The 21,329-nt window shown below is 48.6% G+C and overlaps 9 protein-coding genes and 1 non-coding gene across 10 annotated transcripts; 6 read left to right on the top strand and 4 right to left on the bottom strand.

The window, feature by feature from the left end:
- Positions 1-2,955: 2,955 nt before the first annotated feature.
- On the bottom strand, positions 2,956-3,432 carry Aud_009244 (ankyrin repeat domain-containing protein; the record flags this gene model as incomplete). The annotated part of the gene is made up of 1 exon (XM_043294104.1): positions 2,956-3,432. One exon carries the CDS (start codon positions 3,430-3,432, stop codon positions 2,956-2,958), a length of 477 nt encoding a protein of 158 aa, XP_043150039.1.
- A 1,096-nt stretch (positions 3,433-4,528) lies between these two features.
- Aud_009245 (uncharacterized protein) lies at positions 4,529-5,191 on the top strand (the record flags this gene model as incomplete). Its single annotated transcript, XM_043294105.1, has 1 exon — positions 4,529-5,191. The coding sequence occupies one exon, from the start codon at positions 4,529-4,531 to the stop codon at positions 5,189-5,191; it is 663 nt and encodes a 220-aa protein (XP_043150040.1).
- A 1,386-nt stretch (positions 5,192-6,577) lies between these two features.
- On the top strand, positions 6,578-7,666 carry Aud_009246 (uncharacterized protein; the record flags this gene model as incomplete). The annotated part of the gene is made up of 1 exon (XM_043294106.1): positions 6,578-7,666. One exon carries the CDS (start codon positions 6,578-6,580, stop codon positions 7,664-7,666), a length of 1,089 nt encoding a protein of 362 aa, XP_043150041.1.
- A 234-nt stretch (positions 7,667-7,900) lies between these two features.
- Aud_009247 (uncharacterized protein) lies at positions 7,901-8,512 on the bottom strand (the record flags this gene model as incomplete). Its single annotated transcript, XM_043294107.1, has 1 exon — positions 7,901-8,512. One exon carries the CDS (start codon positions 8,510-8,512, stop codon positions 7,901-7,903), a length of 612 nt encoding a protein of 203 aa, XP_043150042.1.
- Positions 8,513-9,173: 661 nt separating this feature from the next.
- Aud_009248 (uncharacterized protein) lies at positions 9,174-10,802 on the top strand (the record flags this gene model as incomplete). The annotated part of the gene is made up of 1 exon (XM_043294108.1): positions 9,174-10,802. One exon carries the CDS (start codon positions 9,174-9,176, stop codon positions 10,800-10,802), a length of 1,629 nt encoding a protein of 542 aa, XP_043150043.1.
- Positions 10,803-13,033: 2,231 nt separating this feature from the next.
- Positions 13,034-14,113, top strand: Aud_009249 (uncharacterized protein; the record flags this gene model as incomplete). The annotated part of the gene is made up of 2 exons (XM_043294109.1): positions 13,034-13,566; positions 13,630-14,113. The coding sequence occupies 2 exons, from the start codon at positions 13,034-13,036 to the stop codon at positions 14,111-14,113; spliced, it is 1,017 nt and encodes a 338-aa protein (XP_043150044.1).
- A 579-nt stretch (positions 14,114-14,692) lies between these two features.
- Positions 14,693-14,780, top strand: Aud_009250. The gene has a single exon. It is a non-coding gene; the product is annotated as a tRNA-Asp (tRNA).
- A 689-nt stretch (positions 14,781-15,469) lies between these two features.
- Positions 15,470-16,395, top strand: Aud_009251 (DUF202 domain-containing protein; the record flags this gene model as incomplete). The annotated part of the gene is made up of 3 exons (XM_043294110.1): positions 15,470-15,836; positions 15,971-16,258; positions 16,304-16,395. The coding sequence occupies 3 exons, from the start codon at positions 15,470-15,472 to the stop codon at positions 16,393-16,395; spliced, it is 747 nt and encodes a 248-aa protein (XP_043150045.1).
- A 788-nt stretch (positions 16,396-17,183) lies between these two features.
- Aud_009252 (uncharacterized protein) lies at positions 17,184-17,830 on the bottom strand (the record flags this gene model as incomplete). The annotated part of the gene is made up of 2 exons (XM_043294111.1): positions 17,184-17,322; positions 17,388-17,830. The coding sequence occupies 2 exons, from the start codon at positions 17,828-17,830 to the stop codon at positions 17,184-17,186; spliced, it is 582 nt and encodes a 193-aa protein (XP_043150046.1).
- A 1,549-nt stretch (positions 17,831-19,379) lies between these two features.
- Positions 19,380-20,651, bottom strand: Aud_009253 (wax synthase family protein; the record flags this gene model as incomplete). Its single annotated transcript, XM_043294112.1, has 2 exons — positions 19,380-19,812; positions 19,858-20,651. 2 exons carry the CDS (start codon positions 20,649-20,651, stop codon positions 19,380-19,382), a joined length of 1,227 nt encoding a protein of 408 aa, XP_043150047.1.
- Between the last annotated feature and the right edge of the window lie 678 nt (positions 20,652-21,329).

Raw genomic sequence — 21,329 nt, forward strand, 5'->3', positions numbered from 1 at the left:
TCCTGAGAGCGAGATATATGGCATTCTTGGTATGTCTCACTACTATACCCGTTCTCTACATTTAATGAAGCAACTATCAAAGTGAAACGGCGGTGATGAACCCCATTTCCGCCATTGAGAGCAATATTTCCAGCGCTCTGGTCCATGACGCCAAGCACTCATGGTTTCCATCGGCGGAGAAGCAGTTGGGAACTGTCACATGAGTCAGGGGAGTCAGGAACGCGTATCTCCTGTGATTAATGAATCAGGACCCCATATAGCCAGCATTAATCCATATTAGTCTCACCCCGTTGGGGGACCCAATCACCTGAAAGTCCCTCATTGGTGGAGCGTTTTGGTTCTGACTCGTATGGTGCATGGTTTGAGGACGATCACTGGAGACTGTTATGCAACCTTTTCCAGGGGCGAGTGCACACTCCCCAACTCTTGGGAAGTCGGGGAAATATGCAAGAGACATGGAGTATGCAGGGCAGGAGATGCAACGGCACTTCCTGGTCGACAGCTTCGAACAAGAACGGGATTTTGCTCCGTCAAACCCACAAAACCAATATTAAGTACGATAAGCTTGGCGCCCTTATAATCTCTTGGCTGTCGGACATTGGTTTCACTGGCCCATACTCTGGACTGTTCTAGCGCAGAGGCTGTGGAGAAGCGGACCCTCCCTGTATGGGAGATACCCGAGATTTACCCATGTAGCTTGGGTTTCGCGTGGAGATACACATAGCAGCATGTACAAAGTAGATACTTGTCCTTGACCTGCCTATAGTCTCTGGAAGACCAGCGGAACACAGTCCGGGCACATAAAGAAATTTTTTTCATGAGCCGTCAACTAACACAGCAGGGCAAGAACAATCAAGCAGGTCCTTGGCATTACTTAGATGATCCATTCATAGAGTCATGAAACATACCGCTGAAGAAAAGTCTCCGTGCCAAGACCCCCGACGACTGCCAAGAGACTCTTGTGTTTCATCTGCCCCAGAAGAGAAAGCCCGGCGGACTTAGCCCGAGGTAGCCTGTTCTTTGACTCGAGGAAGAATCAATGTGCCGAATAACTGACAGGGACAGTTCTCGTACTCGGAACTGATTTACCCGAGATCATAAATGGAGAAAAAGAGCCGGGTGATTCCTATTGGTACTGGGGTCATATTCCTTGCCACTTTGTTGAAACATGAACTGCATTACCATTCCCCCCTGCTAGAAACGGTGGTCCTGGACACCTTAGTCAAGTCGGTTTATATTTATCACACTTGTACCTACCCAGAGCACCCCGGATACTATGGATACCTTTATAGTCATCTATTCTTGTACTTTTGTTTAATATGTATAGTCACCCCAGGGCCGAGTACACCGACATTTAGAGGGCACTAATCTTCCGAACTAGGTATTTTCATGCATAGTTATGTCTTGCTCGCCTTCGTCACGGAGCTATTAACACATAGTGAATGTAGACAGCATCATGACATGACGGCCCTTGCGTACGGTAGACTAACAATTGAGTTCGGGATAGCATCCGACTGCCGCCCTAATATAACCACCTGCAGCGTGTCTCACGCGGGCCGAGTTGATTGGTATTTGCAGTGCTCGGACATGTCTCGTGACGGCATTATCCCTTGCAGAAGATATTGCCTCGAAAAGATGTGATCGGCATAGGGCCAAGACTACTTGTACAGTTTGTCCGTCTCCTCCCAGTTGCTTGTGTAGATTATAGGATCTGCGCCCTTGTTCCTTAATACATAGGAAAGTATATTGAGTTGATTCTTCGTACTTCCTTGGATGCAGCTGCTTTCATGTATCCATGTATCGAGAAATATGGCTTTAATGATGTCTTGACCAAGGCATTCTGATGGAAGTTAAATGTACCTAAATGTCAATGGTACTGAGTGACAAGGATGATTTCCTTCGAGAATAAGGCGCGTAGGCCCTAAAGAAAATCAATGCCAAGAGAGAGAAGCATACAAAACATGCAGGAGGCCACAAGTCTGGATGTTCAACTTCGCGTGGATCGGAGACCGAGTATCGTCTTAACCCAATCGTGACCAATGTCAGCAGAGACGACTTCTGCTTGATTATTCACTTGGCACTCGCTTGGAAATGTAAGGACCATCCCGACCATTTAAATGGACTTTCCTCTCCTGAAAGTGAAGGAGGAGGTTCAGGCGGCAACACAGTCCTGCAATATTCCATCAATCACTCTGCGACGTTGTCAGTCACTGTGTGTGCAAGAGAGACCATGAAATCGAGGGCGCCTACGACGAGACAATCCACTACTCATTTGCTATAAATGCGAGGGGTGATCTAAATTAAAGGCTATGACAGAAAAGCACATTTTTTGACCAAGGTAGGACTGAAGAATGCATTTAATACCTAAGAGGATAGGCGTTAGCTGAAAGAGTCGATTCAATATATCTGCGAATGTATCGTGGTTCGTGGTTTCAGGGATGAGTCCTAAGGAATAGATCATATTTTTGGATGTACTTGATTCATATTTGGTCCTTCTGCCACCATCGCCAAAGGCTGCGAGCCGAGACAGTTAATATTAGTAGGAGTTAAGTCTGATGAGTGGCTGGCACATAATTTGTGCAGTGACCCGACGGTCATCGCAAAGCTAGCAAAAACGTTCAGAAAATGTAGCCCTGTCGATCCTTATTAGGGTTACTGCAAGAAGAGCGCATGAAAAGAGGTGAAATGCAGTATTCATGTCTCAGTGCCTGCATCCCTGAGTATCTGAGCAAAGATCTCAAACCCACATCGAGTGACCAGCATCAATGGGGTCTCGTTTGCTTCGCTATCCCGCACGGATAGATCAACCCCGAGCTCCACGGTGCGTTTCAGCAAATTCTCTCATTCGGACACAACTGCCAGGTGCAGAATCGTTCCATGGTAGGTGCGTATGTATGGGTCTGCTCCATGGGCAAGAAGAAGTTCAAATGCATCCTCATGACCTTTGGTAGCAGATCACCAGAGAGGCGAAAACCCAACACTGTCCAAGGTGTTGACACCGACTCCAACATCGATTACCATCTGAAGGATGGTGAGATTGTGTTTCAAGTTGTCCTCAAGGATCACGTGCAGAAGGTTTTCCTTGAATTTTGCGACAACCGAAGGGTCGGCCCCCTTAGCAAGCATGAGCTGGACGATGTCAGCAAAATTGCTGTCCCTGCGGCTTTCAGAACAGGCCCAATGAAGAGGAGTTCTTCCACCTAGATCCTTGGCCGACAAGTCAAAATCAGCATTGACGAGCATCCTAGTAATTTTGATGCGACCTCCAGAAATAGCAAGATGCAAGGGTGTATAGCCCTGGCAATTAGCCACTTGCTCCTGAGCACAACGTCTGGCAATGAGCTTGACTATTGCTTCAGCATTCTTATCAACGGCCCGGTGCAATATGGTGTAGCCCCATTTTCCTTGATACTGCAGTTGCTCATCACTCATGAGATCGGCGAGCTTTGGGACTGCAATGAGAAGCGCTATGGTTTTGTCGGGCCACAGGTGATCCACTATAAGCTGGATGATTTCAGTCGGCAGATGTAGTAACTTCGAGGCGTGTATTCTAGAAAGTGCGGCTATATTGCCTGTACGGGTATATTGTAAATTCTGTCCCTGTTTTATGCAGCAGGAGAACTGGAGAGACCTATGTGATTGTGAGTGAGAAGAGAGACGATGTTCATAGGAGAAGATATACAAGTGAGAAGTCACATGCTTATGCCCTGAAATTCTTCTCACTCTCACCTTAAGGGCAACAAGCTAGATTACATTCACCGATTCTTACACTTAGGCTTAAGTTATAGTGAGCTTATTTCTCCTCTCAGATGTTGTGTCCTTGTATGGGCATATATGATGAGAGATATTCACCATGAGCCCTTCAAATAAGCTCATATTGAATTCCGCTTAGCTTTTCTATCATAGCTAGAGATGGAGAGAAGAGCAAAGGGTCTGTCTGTAGTGTGAATTCTAGATGAGGTCATTATATTCGATGTACGCTATATCTCACTCCTTTCTAGATAAGGCAGTGAATGATTATCTAGAACACAGAAAACATATTCCCACTATACTCTGATTTTTATACTTAAGTTCCACGACATCTACTAATAATACTGTAGATGATTTTGTTGTTTTATTATTGGCAAGAGATCAGTTCATGGTCATTTATCTCTATCTTGTGATCAATTGTTTAATAGCTCTGACATTCGCCCATACACCTTTAAGATTATTTAGTCTTCGTCCATTTGCTCGTCCACTCTTTAGAAATGATCTAGGTTGTCATATGCATCTTCATATTAGTTATGCATTTTATTCATCACTTGTGACTATTTATGGACATAATTCAGTCCCTGACTTTGTCTTGGCCATAAAATGGGCCAATCATTCGCAGCTTAACAATAGAGTCAAGAATGTGAGTGGGTCATGCCGCCATCCAGATCTCGTATCCGGACTCGTGACGTTGTCACTTCCGAGTATTTAATCCATACGAGCTCGCCCACTTTCGCAAATACTCCATTCTCTTCACAAACCAGAGTCGCGTCTCAACATGAAAGCTCTCATCCCCATCACCTCCGCCATCCTCGGCACCACCGCCGTGGGAGTCTACCTCTTCCGCCAGAACCTCAAATCCCGCATCACAACGAAAGCGCACCACGGGCATCTTCCGCGCTCAATATCCCCCAATATCACCACCGCCCCCGATGAGGTCTTCACGGAGCAGACAGTGGCTGTCTACGACTCGACCTCGATATCTGTGCCACGCGGAAAGCTCCCCGCTCTGCCGACTGAAGAGCTGCTGACCCGTATGCTACGGCGGAATATGAGTAACTTCGCGAGATTGCCGCAAGCATATATCATCAGAACGATGAGTACAGAGGCTGAAAAGCCCAGTTTCAAGGCAGCGAACCTCGAGCGCCTGGATTTCAAAGAGGGGGATCTCGTCTGCGGCGCTTACCGGGCCATTCTGCGGACGCCCGGGAAAGTGGAGTTTGAATTCAAGCCGCTGGGACCTGTTCGAGGTCGCTTGGTGGTTACGATTACGGAGAAAGACGATCAGATGGTCTTTATGAATGAGACGCTGATGTGGAAGCCAAAGGCGGAGAAGGGGGTAATGCCGTTGGAGACTGCGGTGGGAAAGTGGATGCATGAGCTGACGGCGTGGTGGATGGTTGATTCGGGGGTCAAGTATTTGATGGATTTGAAGAATTGATCGTTGGACTAATTGGAATAGATGAGTCTTCTCTCTTTCGCTATCTGTATGGTTTAGCTTTTCTTTTTTTTGTATTCTGCTCGCGTGTTTCATGGCTCGCTGTTAGCGGAAGTAGGTTAGCGTTGAATAAGGTATGTATATTAGGAGGCATGTTATCTAATTCTTGTGAAATATTGAACTCCAAGGAGGTAAAAGTCGGGGATTGTATCTCGTCAACGAGTTGTTGATATTCTGTGTATCCGCCGGGACGAGATACACGGAGAGCAATAGTAGATTGAGAAACTTGCATTACCCTGGGTTTATAAAGTACGATTGCCAGTCCCATGCTGACGAGTTGAGTAAACTATAGCATCTGTGGGTTAGTTAGCGGTGTATCATCACAAGAATGACCGGTCCTTTTGATACATTTGACCTGAGATGGGAGTATTAACCTTATTATGGCTCACTTCACCATAATCATTACATCATTTTCCGTCATGTTCGTGCGCACTAAAAACCAGTGGACAATGGTTAGAAGCAGCTGGATCCTGCACTTACTGCTCTGGGAGAAGACGACTGGTCACAGAGATCAACAGAGGCTTAGAGAAGTAGGTTCCCGGAGAAAAAGAGAACATGCAGTGTTCCTGAAAGACTGTGGAGTTTATTGTCCAAGCTTCCAGCGACAGTCTCAATATTCGCAATGAAATGCATGCCCACAGGTAAAACCAGGCATTTGGCGAGTTTCTGTCCCGTTGACCCCACACAGCAAAGCTAACGAGAGACTAAAGGAGACACTAAGGAATAGGCAACAGACCCGATTGGACTCGGTCTCGAAGGATCCAATTGCTGCCCTGATTTTTGATCCAGGCTGCCCGTTGGCACTCCTCACTGGCTGATGCCCACCAGACCGTGGAACGTCAATCAGGGAATAGTATACAACCCCAACCGCGTGTTCTCTATTAAAATCAGGAACTCCGATTTCAGGTGGAACTGGAGTCTGGGCCATCATAACAGGAAGCTCCAATGAAGGTGGACAACTGGGAAAATGAACAGACAAAGTTTTCTCCATCTTAGTCTATATAGACCGACTACCTCTAGTTGGAATCCAAAGCTGCCTTCGCTGTCACCCAACTCGAGTCTAATTAGATCTTGATACGAAGTAGTCTAGTCGTCATTGATTCCCTTTCTTCAACTTGCAAACTTATATCATTTTCTTAATGTCACGACTTACTGAAAAAGCCTATGATAATGCTCACGCCAGCCCACTGATTTCCGACATTCCGTCCCAGTGTTCTTCGATCTGGAGTTCACCCTAGATTTCTATCCCTCGTTCCACTGCTTATATTGCTTACTCTCTCGGTATCCACCATTATTATAACCCCTAACACAGTCAGCATGGGAAGAACCATGCTTGTCTGCCTCGTAGGCAGTATCACAGCTTTTTCTATTCTCGTTGACCTTGCTATCTCCATTGCATCCTATATGCTTCAAGAGAGCCCATCAAACGAACCCAATCCTACCAAATGGAGCAGCGTTTCTCTTACAGCCGTCAATTTCATTCTTGTTGGTATTCTATCCTACCGATTATTCCTTGAGAGCGAATCTCAAGCGACAGAATGGGTCCTGTGGAAAATCCGAGCTCGAGCTCTCTTTAGTCTCATCATCTTCATCAATCTCGGCATCATCAGCGGTGAGAGGGTGAGACATCTCTACTTCAACAGTCCAAAGAGTTCATCCAGCAGCGTATGGCTCTCTATGGACGTAGCCCACGCTGTCGTATGGACGATGTCAGCTTACTGTCAAGGATTTCTCTGTGCCCTGTCGTTCGTCCTCTCCAACATCCTCGACAACCAATCCGGTCGAGTGTCCAATCCACCCATAGATATCGGCCGCACAGCCGAATCAGTCTTTTCAACGGCCAACCTCATCTCACCACAAAGTCCACAGTGGAGAAACCCCCTCCTATCACCAGTCCCCTCATTCCTCGAACCCTTACCGTCCCCTCAGAGCGAGATGAGCATCAGAACAAGCATCCTCCGCTCCCCACTCCCAAACTACTACACCTGCAAAGAACCCGAGCCGCTCTTTCTGCAGACTCGCAGCAGGGAAAAGTCGCTCCAATCGACTCCATCCATCGACACCGTCATTCGGTGCCCTGAATCCAGCAACGAGGATAGTGCAGAAGCCCTCAAGCCGACTCCCACCCCGACCGCTGGCGAGTCTCTCCTCGATGCCATTGAGAAGAACATCCACCCCCTCTTCAGACCTAGCACGCCGTATCTTTCTCCAATGCCGAATATGTCCACTGCGATTATTGCTCCGTTGAGAAGTCATGACCAGACGACCATGTCCTTACCACGCCAGAGGGAAGTCGTCGACCCGCAGCTGTCGCCTGAGACGGCACAGCCCATGCTGCCGTTTTATGTTCTCAATGCGACGGCACGGAATAGCCTTGCGCGGTATGAGGATAGTAAGGTTCAAGTAACTCGTGGATGATCCACCTCATCATCTCCGATCTTTAACATATGGCTTGGCTGTCATTATTTCGTCTGCCTCAACACCAGTCTTTCTCGTTTCAGGACAATGAGTGCTTCTCTAAGGACAAAAGTACTTACGCCCATCAATGATTCCCTAAAACAATTAACTCATTTACGATACCGAAATGCATCTCAGCCGATATTAGTACACACCCAGTAGCAATCAGACTCTTCTACTAAGTCCAAAGACACTCTACACCCCCAAACACCGCCCGATCCCACAACTCTCAAACCGATACACCCTCCCATCGTCCATGATCGTGTCTACCCCCGTCTTCTCCAGTACCTTCTTCCCATCAACCCACAAACGGAGCTCCCCGTTGCCCTCAACATCCCACTTGACCAAAACAGACACGGCATACCACCTCCCCATCTGAACACTCCCTAGACTGAATGTCCTCATCTGGGGCTCAAGAGGCGTCCCAGTGACAAGACGAACGTAGAGCTGATCCTCCTGGGCCCAGATCAAGCCTGGTGCGAGGTTAACGTCGCTGGACTCTGCAGTGAATCGCGCGAGATTGTAATACCCCCGTAGAGCAAACTGCCATTCTTCCTGGAGGGAGAAGGCGAAGCTGTGGAAGGTTGTGTCGCCGCGGTGGTAGATGTTGTGGTTGACGGGTTGATATTGATATTGATATTTTGGGGTGTCAATGTGTTTGTGGGCGAGCAGGTGGGTTATGTTGAGGGAGGAGGGACCGGTGATGATGACGCTGGGGGTTTTTTGGACTGCGCTGCTGCATGTAGATGCATGTGCGATAATACTTATGCTGAATAGTAAAAATGCTATCAAGACTTTTGGGAGCATTGTGTTGATATATTGGATTTAGAGGAATGGGTTTCATCTTTTCGCCATGTTGATGTTGTTATCTGGCCTCCTGTCTACGGTCGTGTGTCAGATTGGTGACTCGGTTCGTGGGAGAGCTTGGCTTTCGTACAGACAACACGGGGAGAAATGTCTTATCTTCTGCTTACAGCGGTTCTCGAAATCGGCTTGACCAATATACTGTGGTACACTCAAAACTACTTTGTGGTCCCACCGCCCAGGCATTAGCGCAGAAAAATCATTGAAGGGGCTGCATACAGTTGAGGGACAGTACAGTCACACCTAAGTTTGGACACCCACGCCCCACATCCTCTATGATTATGTAACGTTATGCCGGCTAAAAGCCTCCCAGGTCTAAGCTTGCGGGGTGTCACTGGAGAATCCGATTTGCGTGTTACAGTACCTAACTCCGTAAATTTACGCGATGCAGACAAGAAAGTATGGAAACCGAACTCAGCCACCTATGTTTGGATCTCCCAAGTTTGAAAACATCTCGTCAATAAGCTTTTTTTCCCAGCTTCTGCGCCTCCCCAGAAGGCCCGGCACCCGTTCGGAGGGCTCAGGTCCTTGAAATCAACAGAGTCAACAGTTCCCCCTTCTTTCAACTCAGCTGCACCTTTGAATATGTCATGTACTTTGAACAATGGTGCCACAAACCCTCGCATCACTCCCTTCAGAGATCCTTTCCGAGATCTTTGAACATCTCCCCCTATCAGACCTCGCAAGGCTCGTCCGCACATCAACATTCTTCGCTCGGATCGGGACCCGGCTTTTATATGATAGGCTCTTCTTCAATTCTGTCCGTCCAAAAGCCAGCGTTAGCATTGCAAGGTTACGGTCGCAATTCATTCTCGCTTATTTTGGCTCCAACTCGGAGAAACTGCTCGCGGTACAGGCTGCCAAGGGCCGGTCTATCCTCCACTATGTTGCAGCAGCTGGGAACAGGGCCCTGATGAATATTCTCCTGAAAAAGGGTGCTAATGTCTCCGTGAGAAATCAGAATGGCGAGACACCTCTACATACGGCCCTAGAGAAGGGTAAAGAGGCAATGGCCGTGGAGCTCATCGATGCTGGAGCGGATGTCCTCAGTCCGGCCCGTGGGAGAACTATCCTGGCTTATGTGCATGCAGGCACCTCACAACCCGTCGTCGAAAAGTTGATATGGGCTATTCGGGCTGCTGGAGGGGATATCTCTCATTGTACACCTGATGGGCACACCGCATTACATTATGCAAGTCGCCGGGGGTACGACAGTTTAGTTGGTATTCTCGTCGCCAACGGGGCAGATGTATTCGCTGCCAATAAATATGGCCATCCGCCCCTGATTTCAGCTATTTTACAAAAACGCGTCGGGGTTAGCAAGATCCTCCTCAGCGCAATGAAATCGGACCCCCGCGGCTACGATATCAACGAGCCAATTGCTTCTCTCAAAGGTGTCCCTAGATCCTGGATTCCAGAGAAGATCTCTATGTTCTATGAGAATGGAGATACAGTCCTGCACTCCGCAGTCAGGACATGGAGCATAGCGACGGTGCAGCTGCTCCTCGATTTTGGAGCCAATCCTTTAGCACAAAACAACCCAGGCTATACAGAGCCTAAAACGCCGTTTGATATCGCCGTTCTGGGCCGGTGTCCGGAACTAGTTATTTTGATTGCGGGGATCAACGACGCACCAGCATTCTGGACATCGAATGGTTATATTCAGGAAGGACTTGAGACCTGTGTCCGCGAGGCTTATGCCGGTACAGTTCGCGTGCTTTGTGACCTTTATAAGGAGGGAAAGGTTCACCTTGACCTCACCGCAGTTGCCAACGAAATGTTGCGGACGTGCAGGTATTATGGAGATCATGTGCCGGACCAGGATGTGAATGATACCGTCACCTATGTTGTTTCCGCAGGCGCTAATATCAATGCGCAAGACGAGAGGGGGCGGACTCCCCTACACCTACTTTGCAGATTTGGTGGTGGCAAATACCAGGACGACGCTAAATTCAGATTGATAAAATATCTCTTAAATTGCGGTGCCGATTGGAGGATTCGAGATGAGGAAGGAAACACTGTCCTTCATACTGCCGCGAAAGAATGGGAGTGTGACCGTGTTATTCGGCATATACTCCGAACAATCTCACCAACGGATAGGGCAATAGTGGGCTCAGGAAATGGAGACCGAAATACACCACTACATTACTATACAGGTTCGTTTGCTACAGTGGGGTGCAAAAAGTATTCGACCACCTCATCTTACCGCCTACTAGTAGCTAAACCTAGTTAGGAAGGAGAATACTAATTCCATTAATATTTCGTATACCAACCATCTGCCTCAATAACTGCCTTCACCCGGTTAGGCATGGTCCTTGATAGCTTTTGAAGAATAGTAGTATCTATAGCTTGCCATGCCTCCTTAGCTGCATGGATAAGTAATTGACGTGTTCCCTCAGTATTAGGTGCATCTTCCAGTTCTGGATAAAGCATATAGATCTTCTCCTTCATAAGTGACCAGAGGTTCTCAATTGGATTGAGATCAGGAGAGTATGGAGGCCAAACCATAATATCAATCTGTAGAGAATCAAGCACCTCTCTCACAATCCTTGCAGTATGGATTCTGGCATTATCCTGCATGAAAATATCACCAGGCTCAGTAAGCTCAGGAAGCCATGCTTGATAGAGATCTCTTATCACCCGGCCTGATACCCCCCCTCGTGGAGCTTCTGGATCACCATCCAGAGGGACTAAACCTGTACGTATCTCTTCACCAAAGCCTGCCCAAAACATCTGTCTAACACCCTTCCCTGTTCGTCGAGTGCAGACATCATGCTCATGGAGTTGATCTCTTGGTCGTCGGAATGTCCAGATTGGTCGGATACCAACACCTCTCTCAACTGAGCACTCGTCACTCCATTTAACACGTGCCCAATCTTCCGGTGTAAAGTGTTGATATTGGTTTGCCCAGTTAAGACGAGCTAAGGCTTGTTCCCCAGTAAGAGCTGGTCGACGAAGCTGTCTCCATTTGCGAAGACCAAGTTCTCGAAGAAGATATTGTAATGCTCTCTTTTTCACAGCACCATCTACCTCAGTAAGAAGATCTTGCATCTTTAGATGAGGAGAAGACTGACTTAGATCATAGAGATGATCCCTCTGCACCTCACTAAGCTGGCGAGGACGTCCAGAACGTGGTTTTGATTGATTATCAACGCGTTTTCGTTCATTCAAAACAGTCGATTTAATAGTTGAAAGAGGCACCTCAGGATGCTTAGCTCTAATCTTAGAATAGCTCCATCCAATGCTCTTTAACTCGCAGATTCGTGAGCGTAATTGAGGGCTCAATTCTTTGCCTTTACGGCCCATTTTGGTTGTACCGTTGTTGATATCTAGGTAATGGATAATGGATATCTACGCGTTTGGTAGTATTCTGCTGGCAGAATACTAGGCGGTAAGGTAAGGGGTGGTCGAATACTTTTTGCACCCCACTGTACCTCTGAACCCGAGTGCAGATCGACAATCAAATTGCTCGTTGACTCCGGCTGTGACCCGAATGCAGTTAACAGTAACGGGCAAACCATTGCTCATCTTGCCATGACGCAGTGGGTATTGATAGATGTGATCAAGTTCATATCCGAACTCGGGGGAGATATGAGTCGTAAAGACCAAGAAGGCAGGCCACCGATCCATTACGCTGCGACAGTGCCGAATATGGAGGAGGCAGACCGAAAGAGGATTATCTGCTATTTTATTGAAGAAAAGGCAGATCTTCATCGGGGCTGTAGGCAATGTGAATCTCTAATTCTAGGGTTCTGTCGGGAAAGATAACATATCCCCCTATCAGCTTTCCTTGTGTTTTGGTTGGAGGGCAAGGGGAACTACATAGCCATATTTCTATCTTGAAACGGTTCGGTCGGTTGTTTACAACAGTTTCCTGATCTCTTTTGGAAATGACCGCCTTGGAGAAAGACGGTGCCTATCCTGCAGGCCAAGAAGAGAAGCTCCTGTCACCATGCAGCTCTTCCAAAATCAGGCTTGAGTGGCTCTCGCCTCGTAGGTTTGCAGAGCCCTACAACAGGGTTCCGTAAAATCCCATGGCAGGTGTATACGCAATAGGTAATATTACATGATGAGGCAATGGACGGTAAAAGGTGCAGCTTACAACGGGCCTTTATTTAGTTAGTATGGCACACTTAATAAATTACTCACTCTAAGGCCTTGGCAGTGGCTTCAGAAGAGAGATATCAAGATTGTATTGGTCAAGGCGATTTCGAGAATGACTGTATAGGAGTGGATGCTTTAACCAAAACATGATCATGCTACTGATATTTTGCACCAACTGGAACGTAGACGGCCAAGGCTACCGCCAAGACCAACACGAGGCAAGGCACAAGCCAGATTCCAGGCTGATTTCCGGCAGCCTGATGAGTTCTTATTATATTGAATATTCTGAACCAACTGAGGCGCTATCATATCGACAAGAACTGACCCTGGCAATAATAGCGACAAAAGTTGTAACTAGGGATGAGCCTCACGTCCATCGCGGAACGAATAGCGGAAATTCTCCTCGTCGCCCTCTTTGTTATCAGCTTGTGGTTCTTCTGGGCAGTGCACTTAATCTTCAACGGCCTCTGGTATGCGCTTCATCCGACGGAGATTGTAAAGAAAATCCTTAAGAAAGGTGGCCGTCCACCAGTCGCTCTGTCACGCTCTCGCCGCTCTCTGACCCTTCCTCTCCGGCCACAGGAGGAGGATGTGCAGCGACGATCTCACGACCAGCTCCAGTCCCTATTTTTCACGAAGCTGGCCCCCGAAATTCGGTACATAATATATCGTGAGGTTCTTGTGCCTTCAAACGCGCTTCATGTCCGGCGAACCCATCGGAGACTCTGCAGCATGCCGTGCAGGAGTCTAAACCCACGGGCGGACATGCAAAATGATATCCACAGCTCCTGTCAGCCTCCTTGGGCCGACGACGGCACGGTGGCAAGGCGATTGCCCGGCGAAACGCCCCACCAGGACCAGATACTGCCGCTGCTTTGCAGCTGTCGCAGAGTGTAAGCTTTCCCTGGGAGTCAAATACTTGGCTAGTCATGGCAGGGTTCTCATTGGCTATACAGATACACAGAGGCGATTGGTCTCCTCTACGAAGCGAATAGTTTCCACTTCGACAGTCCGCTTACGGTTGAGGCATTACCACTGTGTATGGTTCCTCGTCGGCTGGCATCAATACGATATATCCGGCTTGATATCCACGCTTTTGAAAACCGGGCCATCGTCGCCAATGTTTGCTCCTCTTGGGAACAGGCATGCGCTGTCCTTGCGGGTGTTGAGGCGCTGGAGGGACTCGTCGTCACGCTACGCTCACTCGACAACGGAACACAGTACAAGCCGCTTCCTCTATCACCCCTGCTGAGGCCTTTGACAAAGATTAGGGCCGCGAGGTTTGTAGTGGAGGTACCCCCGCATGATGATCCAGAGGGAATTGTCGGCGGGCTGGGGATTGTACCGTTCACACTAGAAACGAAGGACTCTCTGCACAGGGTGATTCATAAATGCTCGTGGTGGGGAGCAGAGAGTACCAGGTGGTTGCCTCCAATGTGACTGTGACAGAGAAAAGAATATGATGACCTGTACTTATCGGAGAAGGAATTGACAACTGGATCTTTTATCGGTAGCATCAACTCTGAGCATACGAATTCAGACTAGTCATGCAATATGACACTTCTGCTCTCATTTTGGAAGGCATAGACACCGCAACCAGTTAACGGATGTACTGACCGATCAATCCGATTATGACCAAAACAGCCAAAATCCCCGGGAGGCGTTTCTCAAGCAGGCGCTGTTTGACGAGATTTCATGTAAGTGGAGGTGTGTTTAATGAGCAACAGTCGGTGTAGTTGGGATTCCATGATCGGGACGGAAAGCGCAGGCGGAAATATATACTGGAGTGTGAAGGTGGTCATGTAGTGGTTGGTAACGAGTAAGCGACGCCAGCGAATTCTTGGCGCTTTTCCTTTTGTAAGTAGATAACATAGGTTTAGAAATGTTCTATGAGATGGAACAAACAATGGCTTTGGCTTTCTGTCAGCAGGGAGTTTCAAAAGAATGGTCATCACTTTTGGATCCATTGTTTGTCAATTTTGCTTTATAAATTCAAAAAGTGCAAACCCTACTAAGAAATCCTCGATGGTCTAACGGTCATGATTTCCGCTTGTCACTCATATGAGAACGAGCGCGGGAGACCAGGGTTCGACTCCCTGTCGGGGAGATTTCTTTTTCCTTCCTATATTTTTTGACCTTTCTACTCTGTATATTTGATCTCATCTATATTTGCATGGAGTATTATTTCCATCGTCGACTTTTTCTTTTCAGCTCTTGTACTGTCTCCTATGTCCACACCTACAATAGCAAAAAGCAGTGTCAAGAATTTTCCGTTTCCGGAGACGGGACGTATTCCGCGACCGCGACTTGACCATATCAATGGCATTTTCCTGCAGTACTAAAAAAGAGATATGGATCAGGGCAGGTTCGAACAATTTTGTTCGTGACCTCAGGGCTAATTCCATGTGTGTCTGCAAGGAGAACGGCCGTGGCTTGACCTGTCAAATGTAGACGCAACACTCGGGTATCCGTTGGCTGCATTCCTGCATTTCACTCGTGGACATGATCGTAGAGTATCTACACCGCATATTGTACAAACCCCGATATGACCAGAGAAACAACTTGATATCAACTGCCAAGTTAATTGTGGGCACTGGGACTTAAATGGATCGGCGATTAAGGGACGTGCCTTATTGCCTGAACCGGCCGGGTTCGCCGACCCAAACAGAGACGGGCCCTGGTACTTAGCTTGCTCTTTACCCCAGACACAACCCACCACTCATCCTCCTCCCCCATCGCATCATCCAAGCCCACGATGACAACATCGCATAAGCCTCATAATCTTTCGTGACAATCATGGCAAACCCTTCTAGCCAACATGCGCCTGTGGCTGAGCCCTCCTCCTCAACCTCTTCCGTTTCCGGCACTCACCAATCTGGATTGCAGTCGCCGACCGAGAGTGACGCCTCGCGACTGACCGGCCGGGCCATAGACGAGAGAGATTGGTTCGAACTCCAACAAATGCCAACTCAGGATGACCAGCTGGAAGATCTCTCCTCGGGATCGTTATCCTCGGGGGAATTCCGAGTCACTACTCGTCGCACGGTATCCCGGAGCAGCTCCAGTCGGCAGCCACGCAAGGGGCTCTTGGGCTGCATTCAACGGTTCTGGGCAAATAACGTTACTTTGACGGTGTCACAAAAGAGCAACCGTGACCATTTTGGTACGTATGCTTATTTCTGAGTTATGGAATTGGATGAAATTTATTTTCAAAGGCCATTCTCCATCTGTAGAATCCGATCAGAGAATTGACACTAAGCAAGCGAAAAAAGCAATTCGAAAGCTAACATGTTCTAGCGCTGGAACGAACATTCTTGGCGTATATCCGTACCTCGATCACCGTTGCCATGCAGGGTGTGTTGATCGCTCAGCTGTTCCGTCTGCAGAGCACGACGGCTGACCATGCTCGCCTGAGTTACTATACAGTTGGGATACCTCTTGCGGTTACTTGTCATGTGATTGCCATTCTGATCGCTCTGATGGGAGCGCATCGGTTTTGGAGACAGCAGAGCGCTGTAGCACATGGGAAGGTCAAAGCAGGGGGTTGGCAGCTGAATTGGATAGGGATTTTAATTGGTCTGGTAGGTATGCTTCCTTCCCTCCAGGGCGAAAGTCGGCTAATGGATACAGGTGAATCTGGTGATCTTCATACTCTCGCTCGTTATTGCGATCGGGATATCGCACAACAATCACGGATGAGGGCTATGTTTGTCGCACTGTAGATTTCACTGAGGCTGACAGACTACATCCTGGCTCAACACAACGGCTCGATACGTTGATACCAAGGACCGGTCTCCTCGCTCTCATCTGACCAATCAGAATAGAATGGAGGTGAGAACAAGAAGGCACCACATCAGTACGCCACATCGAAACCGGGAGGCTGCTCGATCACGAACATCTTGCTGGAAAACGTCTGTATCAGCTATATTCCCGGCGGAAGGATAAACTTGTGTTGGATCTCATCCACCATGGCACAGCACACGTACTCCTGTCCTAGGGCTCCTGAGTGAAGAATCTCGGTTTCACATCTCGTTCCTGGACGCGGAGTCCCTACTGCGGCGGCCTCCCCCAAGTTCCAAGGAGCCACCAGCATTTATATCACGGGCGGAACCCCCGTGGATTCCATGGCAGACTGCTCCCGCTCGGCGGCCAATCTCCTGAATCTGCCCCATAACATCCTCGTTAGTCGATTGGAAGATATGCGCTGCCCCCAGGTTCCGCGACATCATGACCGATTCTTGCCCGGTTGACAAACGCAATGCGTGGCACAGTCCGAAACAGTAGCTTGAGCAGAAGCATAATCATTAACAGTGAGGATGCATATGCACATGAGTGCAAGAAATAGATTGATTGGATATCAGAATTATTAAATTAAGGATGGGTATATAGTGGTATCATCCGTCGACATCATCCCCGTCGCATACACTTTTCTCTCATCTCCCGGTGACAAGCAAGCTGGATTATCATGAACTTAATCCACTGCTACTCTCCAGGAACATCGACATCATACCTATGCAGCCTCGACTGTCTGCATCTGGGTTCCCTCGGTCGCAGCCCTCTTCCTCATGCCTGCGTACCCGGGGGCGTCAATCTCCAGAATGCCAAGCACGGCAAGAACAACGATGACGAAGAGCGCGACGAAGAGCAGCCTGGTCACTCGCATTAGCCACATCAACTTCGGGGGTGATTAAACGGAAGTGAAAAATAAACATACCACAAAAGCACCGCAAAGGCCATCACCGCATTATAGTAATTGGAGGAAGTGCCCAACCCGTCCAGCTCGGCCGCGATATCCGAAAAGCATGCGAGCCAGAACACCATCGTCACAAAGTAGACGCCGCCCAGCGCGTACGTGATAATCGTGCTGAGACGTGTTCCGGGGGCGGCCTTGGTGCGCAAGAACCAGGGAAGAAGGAACGCGGCGACAGAGACGAGCATGGTCCAGACGGCGGTGAAAATCTGGAAACCGAGGATGCCAGGGACAGAGAACTTGATGGTCTTGTAGGAGTAGCCCCAGGTACTGCTGGGGTCGTAAACGAGGGTTTTGTGGGAGCCGGTATAGAAGGAGGCGATGTGGCCGCCGAGGCCGAGCTCGATGACGGCGAAGACGAAGGAGACGCCCAGGAGGGCGAGGGGGACGATGGCCGGGAGGCGCATTTTGGTATCTGCGAACTAGCTGCTCTGGTCTTCTGAGATTTTTACTTCACGTAGACGTGTAGTTGCGGCGGCGCAGGCTGTATTTAATAGCCTTCAACCCAGGCTCATGACTATCGCTTGAGCTAAGTTCGTGTCGCGGCATCATTCCTCTCGCTTGTGCCTTCCAATCACGCTGGAAGAAAAGTGCCTTGCCGTTGTTGACTGGTCAGAGACAAAGCGCCACAGGAAGGGACTGCTCGTATTCCGCAGATCGCAGACCAGAACCTTTAGGGAACGGGATCTGGTGGCATCTGATTTGCGAGATTTCTGCTTGACAGTAATAATAGATGGCTAAGCATCGTGATAATGGAGATGACGTGGAGATGAGTTCGTATGGGTGTCGATGGACCTTTGGAACGGACGGGGCTAATTATCGGATAGCCTCAACCTTCTTCTTTGTTCTCCTTTTCAGGGAGGATTTTCCTTTCAGCTCTGGGCAGAGCTAAAATTTAGTTTCTTGCTGCTCGTATCCCTTTCCGAATTTATGGTTCCTTTAGCGAGCCTTGTGCAGCCTTGCGCCGCTTCTCTGCATTGACGCCTAGAGCATAAGGCTGAGGCTGTGCCTGATGTTATTGATGCATTCGACATGGCAGCAATAAGGTCTGACGGGCTGTCTTATGATTTGCAGAAAACAAGTTTACTGGTTATCACAGCCTTGGCATGTGCACTCACCTGACACTATAACCCGAGTGGAGATGGTCAGCAACGGTTCATTCCGATTCAGACTCAGCCCTGAAGGCTATTTTAGACTGACTTTGATTAAAGTTTTCACTCTGTCCGTAGCTCGTACCCTGGACCTTACGATCTTCGACTTGCACTGTCAATGAGTCACTTGCACGCGCACAATCATTATGTGATACGTCTGCTCCTGGTATAGCCATCTTCCCAATATACCTTGCTTGAGAATGCTAGGTGCGTCTACTGTCGTCCAGCTCCTTTAAATGGCACTGAACCAAGCCAATCCGAAGCGGGACTGGAACGTCGTCGAGTAGGGTTAGTTGAGCACCGACTCGAACCGCACAGATTAGCTCAGGCCACCTTCTCCACCTCTGACCTTCTAATTAAAGCTGAAACTGTGTTGAGCCTCATGTCATCAGAGCGCAAGAGTAGATCCTTGTCCCTGCTCCAAGAACGAGTAGTCTATGATTCCACTACGCCGTAGAGCTGACTTGATGGGTGAAATAGCTATAGGAGTGTAGAGCGACTTGGCTTCGGAGTTTGCTACCACTGGATTCATGGAAAGCAGTGACCGAAATTGAGAGGCCAACTGATACTTCGGTTTGACGATCAGTTGCATACTTTACCGGACTTTTTTACTCGCGGGTCGTTTACAAGTATCCCCGCTGTTCTCATTAGGTAATCCACTGACCGTAAAACTTGTGTATATATCTAATACCATTGACACTGAGTGATGCGATATCTATAGAGCTAACGGTCCTCGGTGTAGAAGCAGCCTGCGTCAACCCAAAGAGAAGTGGTATCCGAGGCCGCGTAACCGAGATGTTACCATTCATGAGAATAGGACTCCCTTGAACACCAAAAACGGAGACGGTATTCTCTGACCATCCTGGTATAACCGTAGGATAATCGGGTTCAGCCAAACGGGGGTCACCCATAGAAAGAAAAGGCCTACCCAGGCATATCCGATAGCCTTTCTCCAACGGTAACTCATTCCCTTGATCATCCCGTGGCAAGTCCACCACACCAAATCTTCCACCACAATGCCCGGAATCTGCAGACAGAAGAACCACAGCGCTCCGCTCTTGTCCAGGGATACCCCGAAGCCCAGATCCATGAGGAAGTGGACTAACGCAGACGTGGCAAATGCCATGATTAGTCGGAGACTCCTGGCAAGAATGCCCTGCGGGAGCCGCAGGACGTCGAACAGCAGGAAATCCGCGTTGGATGTGACCAGCTTGCGCAGGATCTGATGCCAGGCGATTCTACGTCGATTAGTATCTAGTCATACCGGAAAATTGAACACTCACCCCCAGACCCGCGTCAACGAGTACATATCGCCCAAGGAGCCGAAAATCGGCGGCCAGTCGACCGGCTCGTACGCCCCAAGAGCGATGAAGAACATGGCGAGGAGGTTATACATTCCCAGGATCGCCGCTCGAGTGACGAACCCAAAAGAGATGGTGAATAGCATTTGGACGATCGCGCGACGCGCCGTCCATTCCTCCCAAGTAGGCAGTAACACCTTCTTAGAGTCTGAAATCTCGGAAATCATACCCGCAAGCTGAGCATCCCCCGCATCAATAGTACAGAAATGCAACACAAGCAACGAGCCGCACACTTTGAGCGCACACCGACGCAAGTAGTCCCACTTGTCCGGGACGTATCCGGGGTCGTGCTTGTCGAACGCGGGCACAGCGCGGATCTGCCACGGAGTATTGACGCGTCGGTAGTTGAAGGCCATTTCGACGGACCAGACGAGTCTCCTCCAAAAGCTGTTTTTGTTTAAAGTCTTTCTTTGGTTGAGTTTCGTCTTCCAGGCGATCTGCTGGTCGAACGAGACCCGACTTAACATCATCAGGTCGATCGCATTGAGCACGTTCACCCAGCACATGGCCGCTAAGGGTCCACGCGCGCGAGTCTCAGCGAAGGTTTGCCGGACCTGCGTCTGGAAGGAGTAGGCGAGTGCGATGACAATCACTGTGACAGCCTGTCTAACTTTGGAGTATGGCTGCGCGAACGCGATTGTCCATCCTGTCAGGAACTGGACGAGAATCCATTGTGTGAGCGGGATGCTCCAGGGAGATAGCAAGTTGAGATCCATGATGACTTGTGAGAAAATCAAGAGAATAGTAATGAGGATTTCCGTTGATTTAAGACGGACATTGCAGTCGTCTCTGTGAGTAGCTGCATGGTGAAGTGTTTGATCTTCCTAATATTATTGCTTTTTCCGTGCGACGATCCTGGCGGCCTTTTTTGTTTACTCAAGCAATGGGAGCAGGACCCACTGACTATCGAATTTTAATTCAACTGAACCGACCAGCTAGATGGATAGGACTGCCCTGGTTTGTAAGAATGAATGATTGGATCTGATTGGGTAATCATCATTGCTTGACGTGGTCATGCTGAGTGTTTATCCCTTGCTAAGACTTGGGTAAGTTGTATCTATTAACTCAAGGTAACTACTAACATATTCCACTGATGGCATGAATAAGCATAATTAAACTAGAGTTAGAATAAATCAGGCAGGCATAAATGTTAAGAGTAATGAAAAATACATAAACTAGATCGCGTAGTGTGATCACACCTTGGTGAGTTGTGCTTGGTTTGCTACGAGGCCGATCATCTATAACCAATTATGTTATTGCAGCTCATGTAACGATGAGAATGGCTTATCTGATGAACATGAATTCATTGGAGATGTCCTGATACATCGATGGATTACCCCAGGTCTGCCCATTATCTCACCACTCAGGGTCATCGGTCAGGCCACCCGTGGATC

This window comes from Aspergillus udagawae, assembly GCF_001078395.1.
Source record: "Aspergillus udagawae IFM 46973 DNA, scaffold_7, whole genome shotgun sequence".
Taxonomy (NCBI): Eukaryota; Fungi; Ascomycota; class Eurotiomycetes; order Eurotiales; family Aspergillaceae; genus Aspergillus; species Aspergillus udagawae.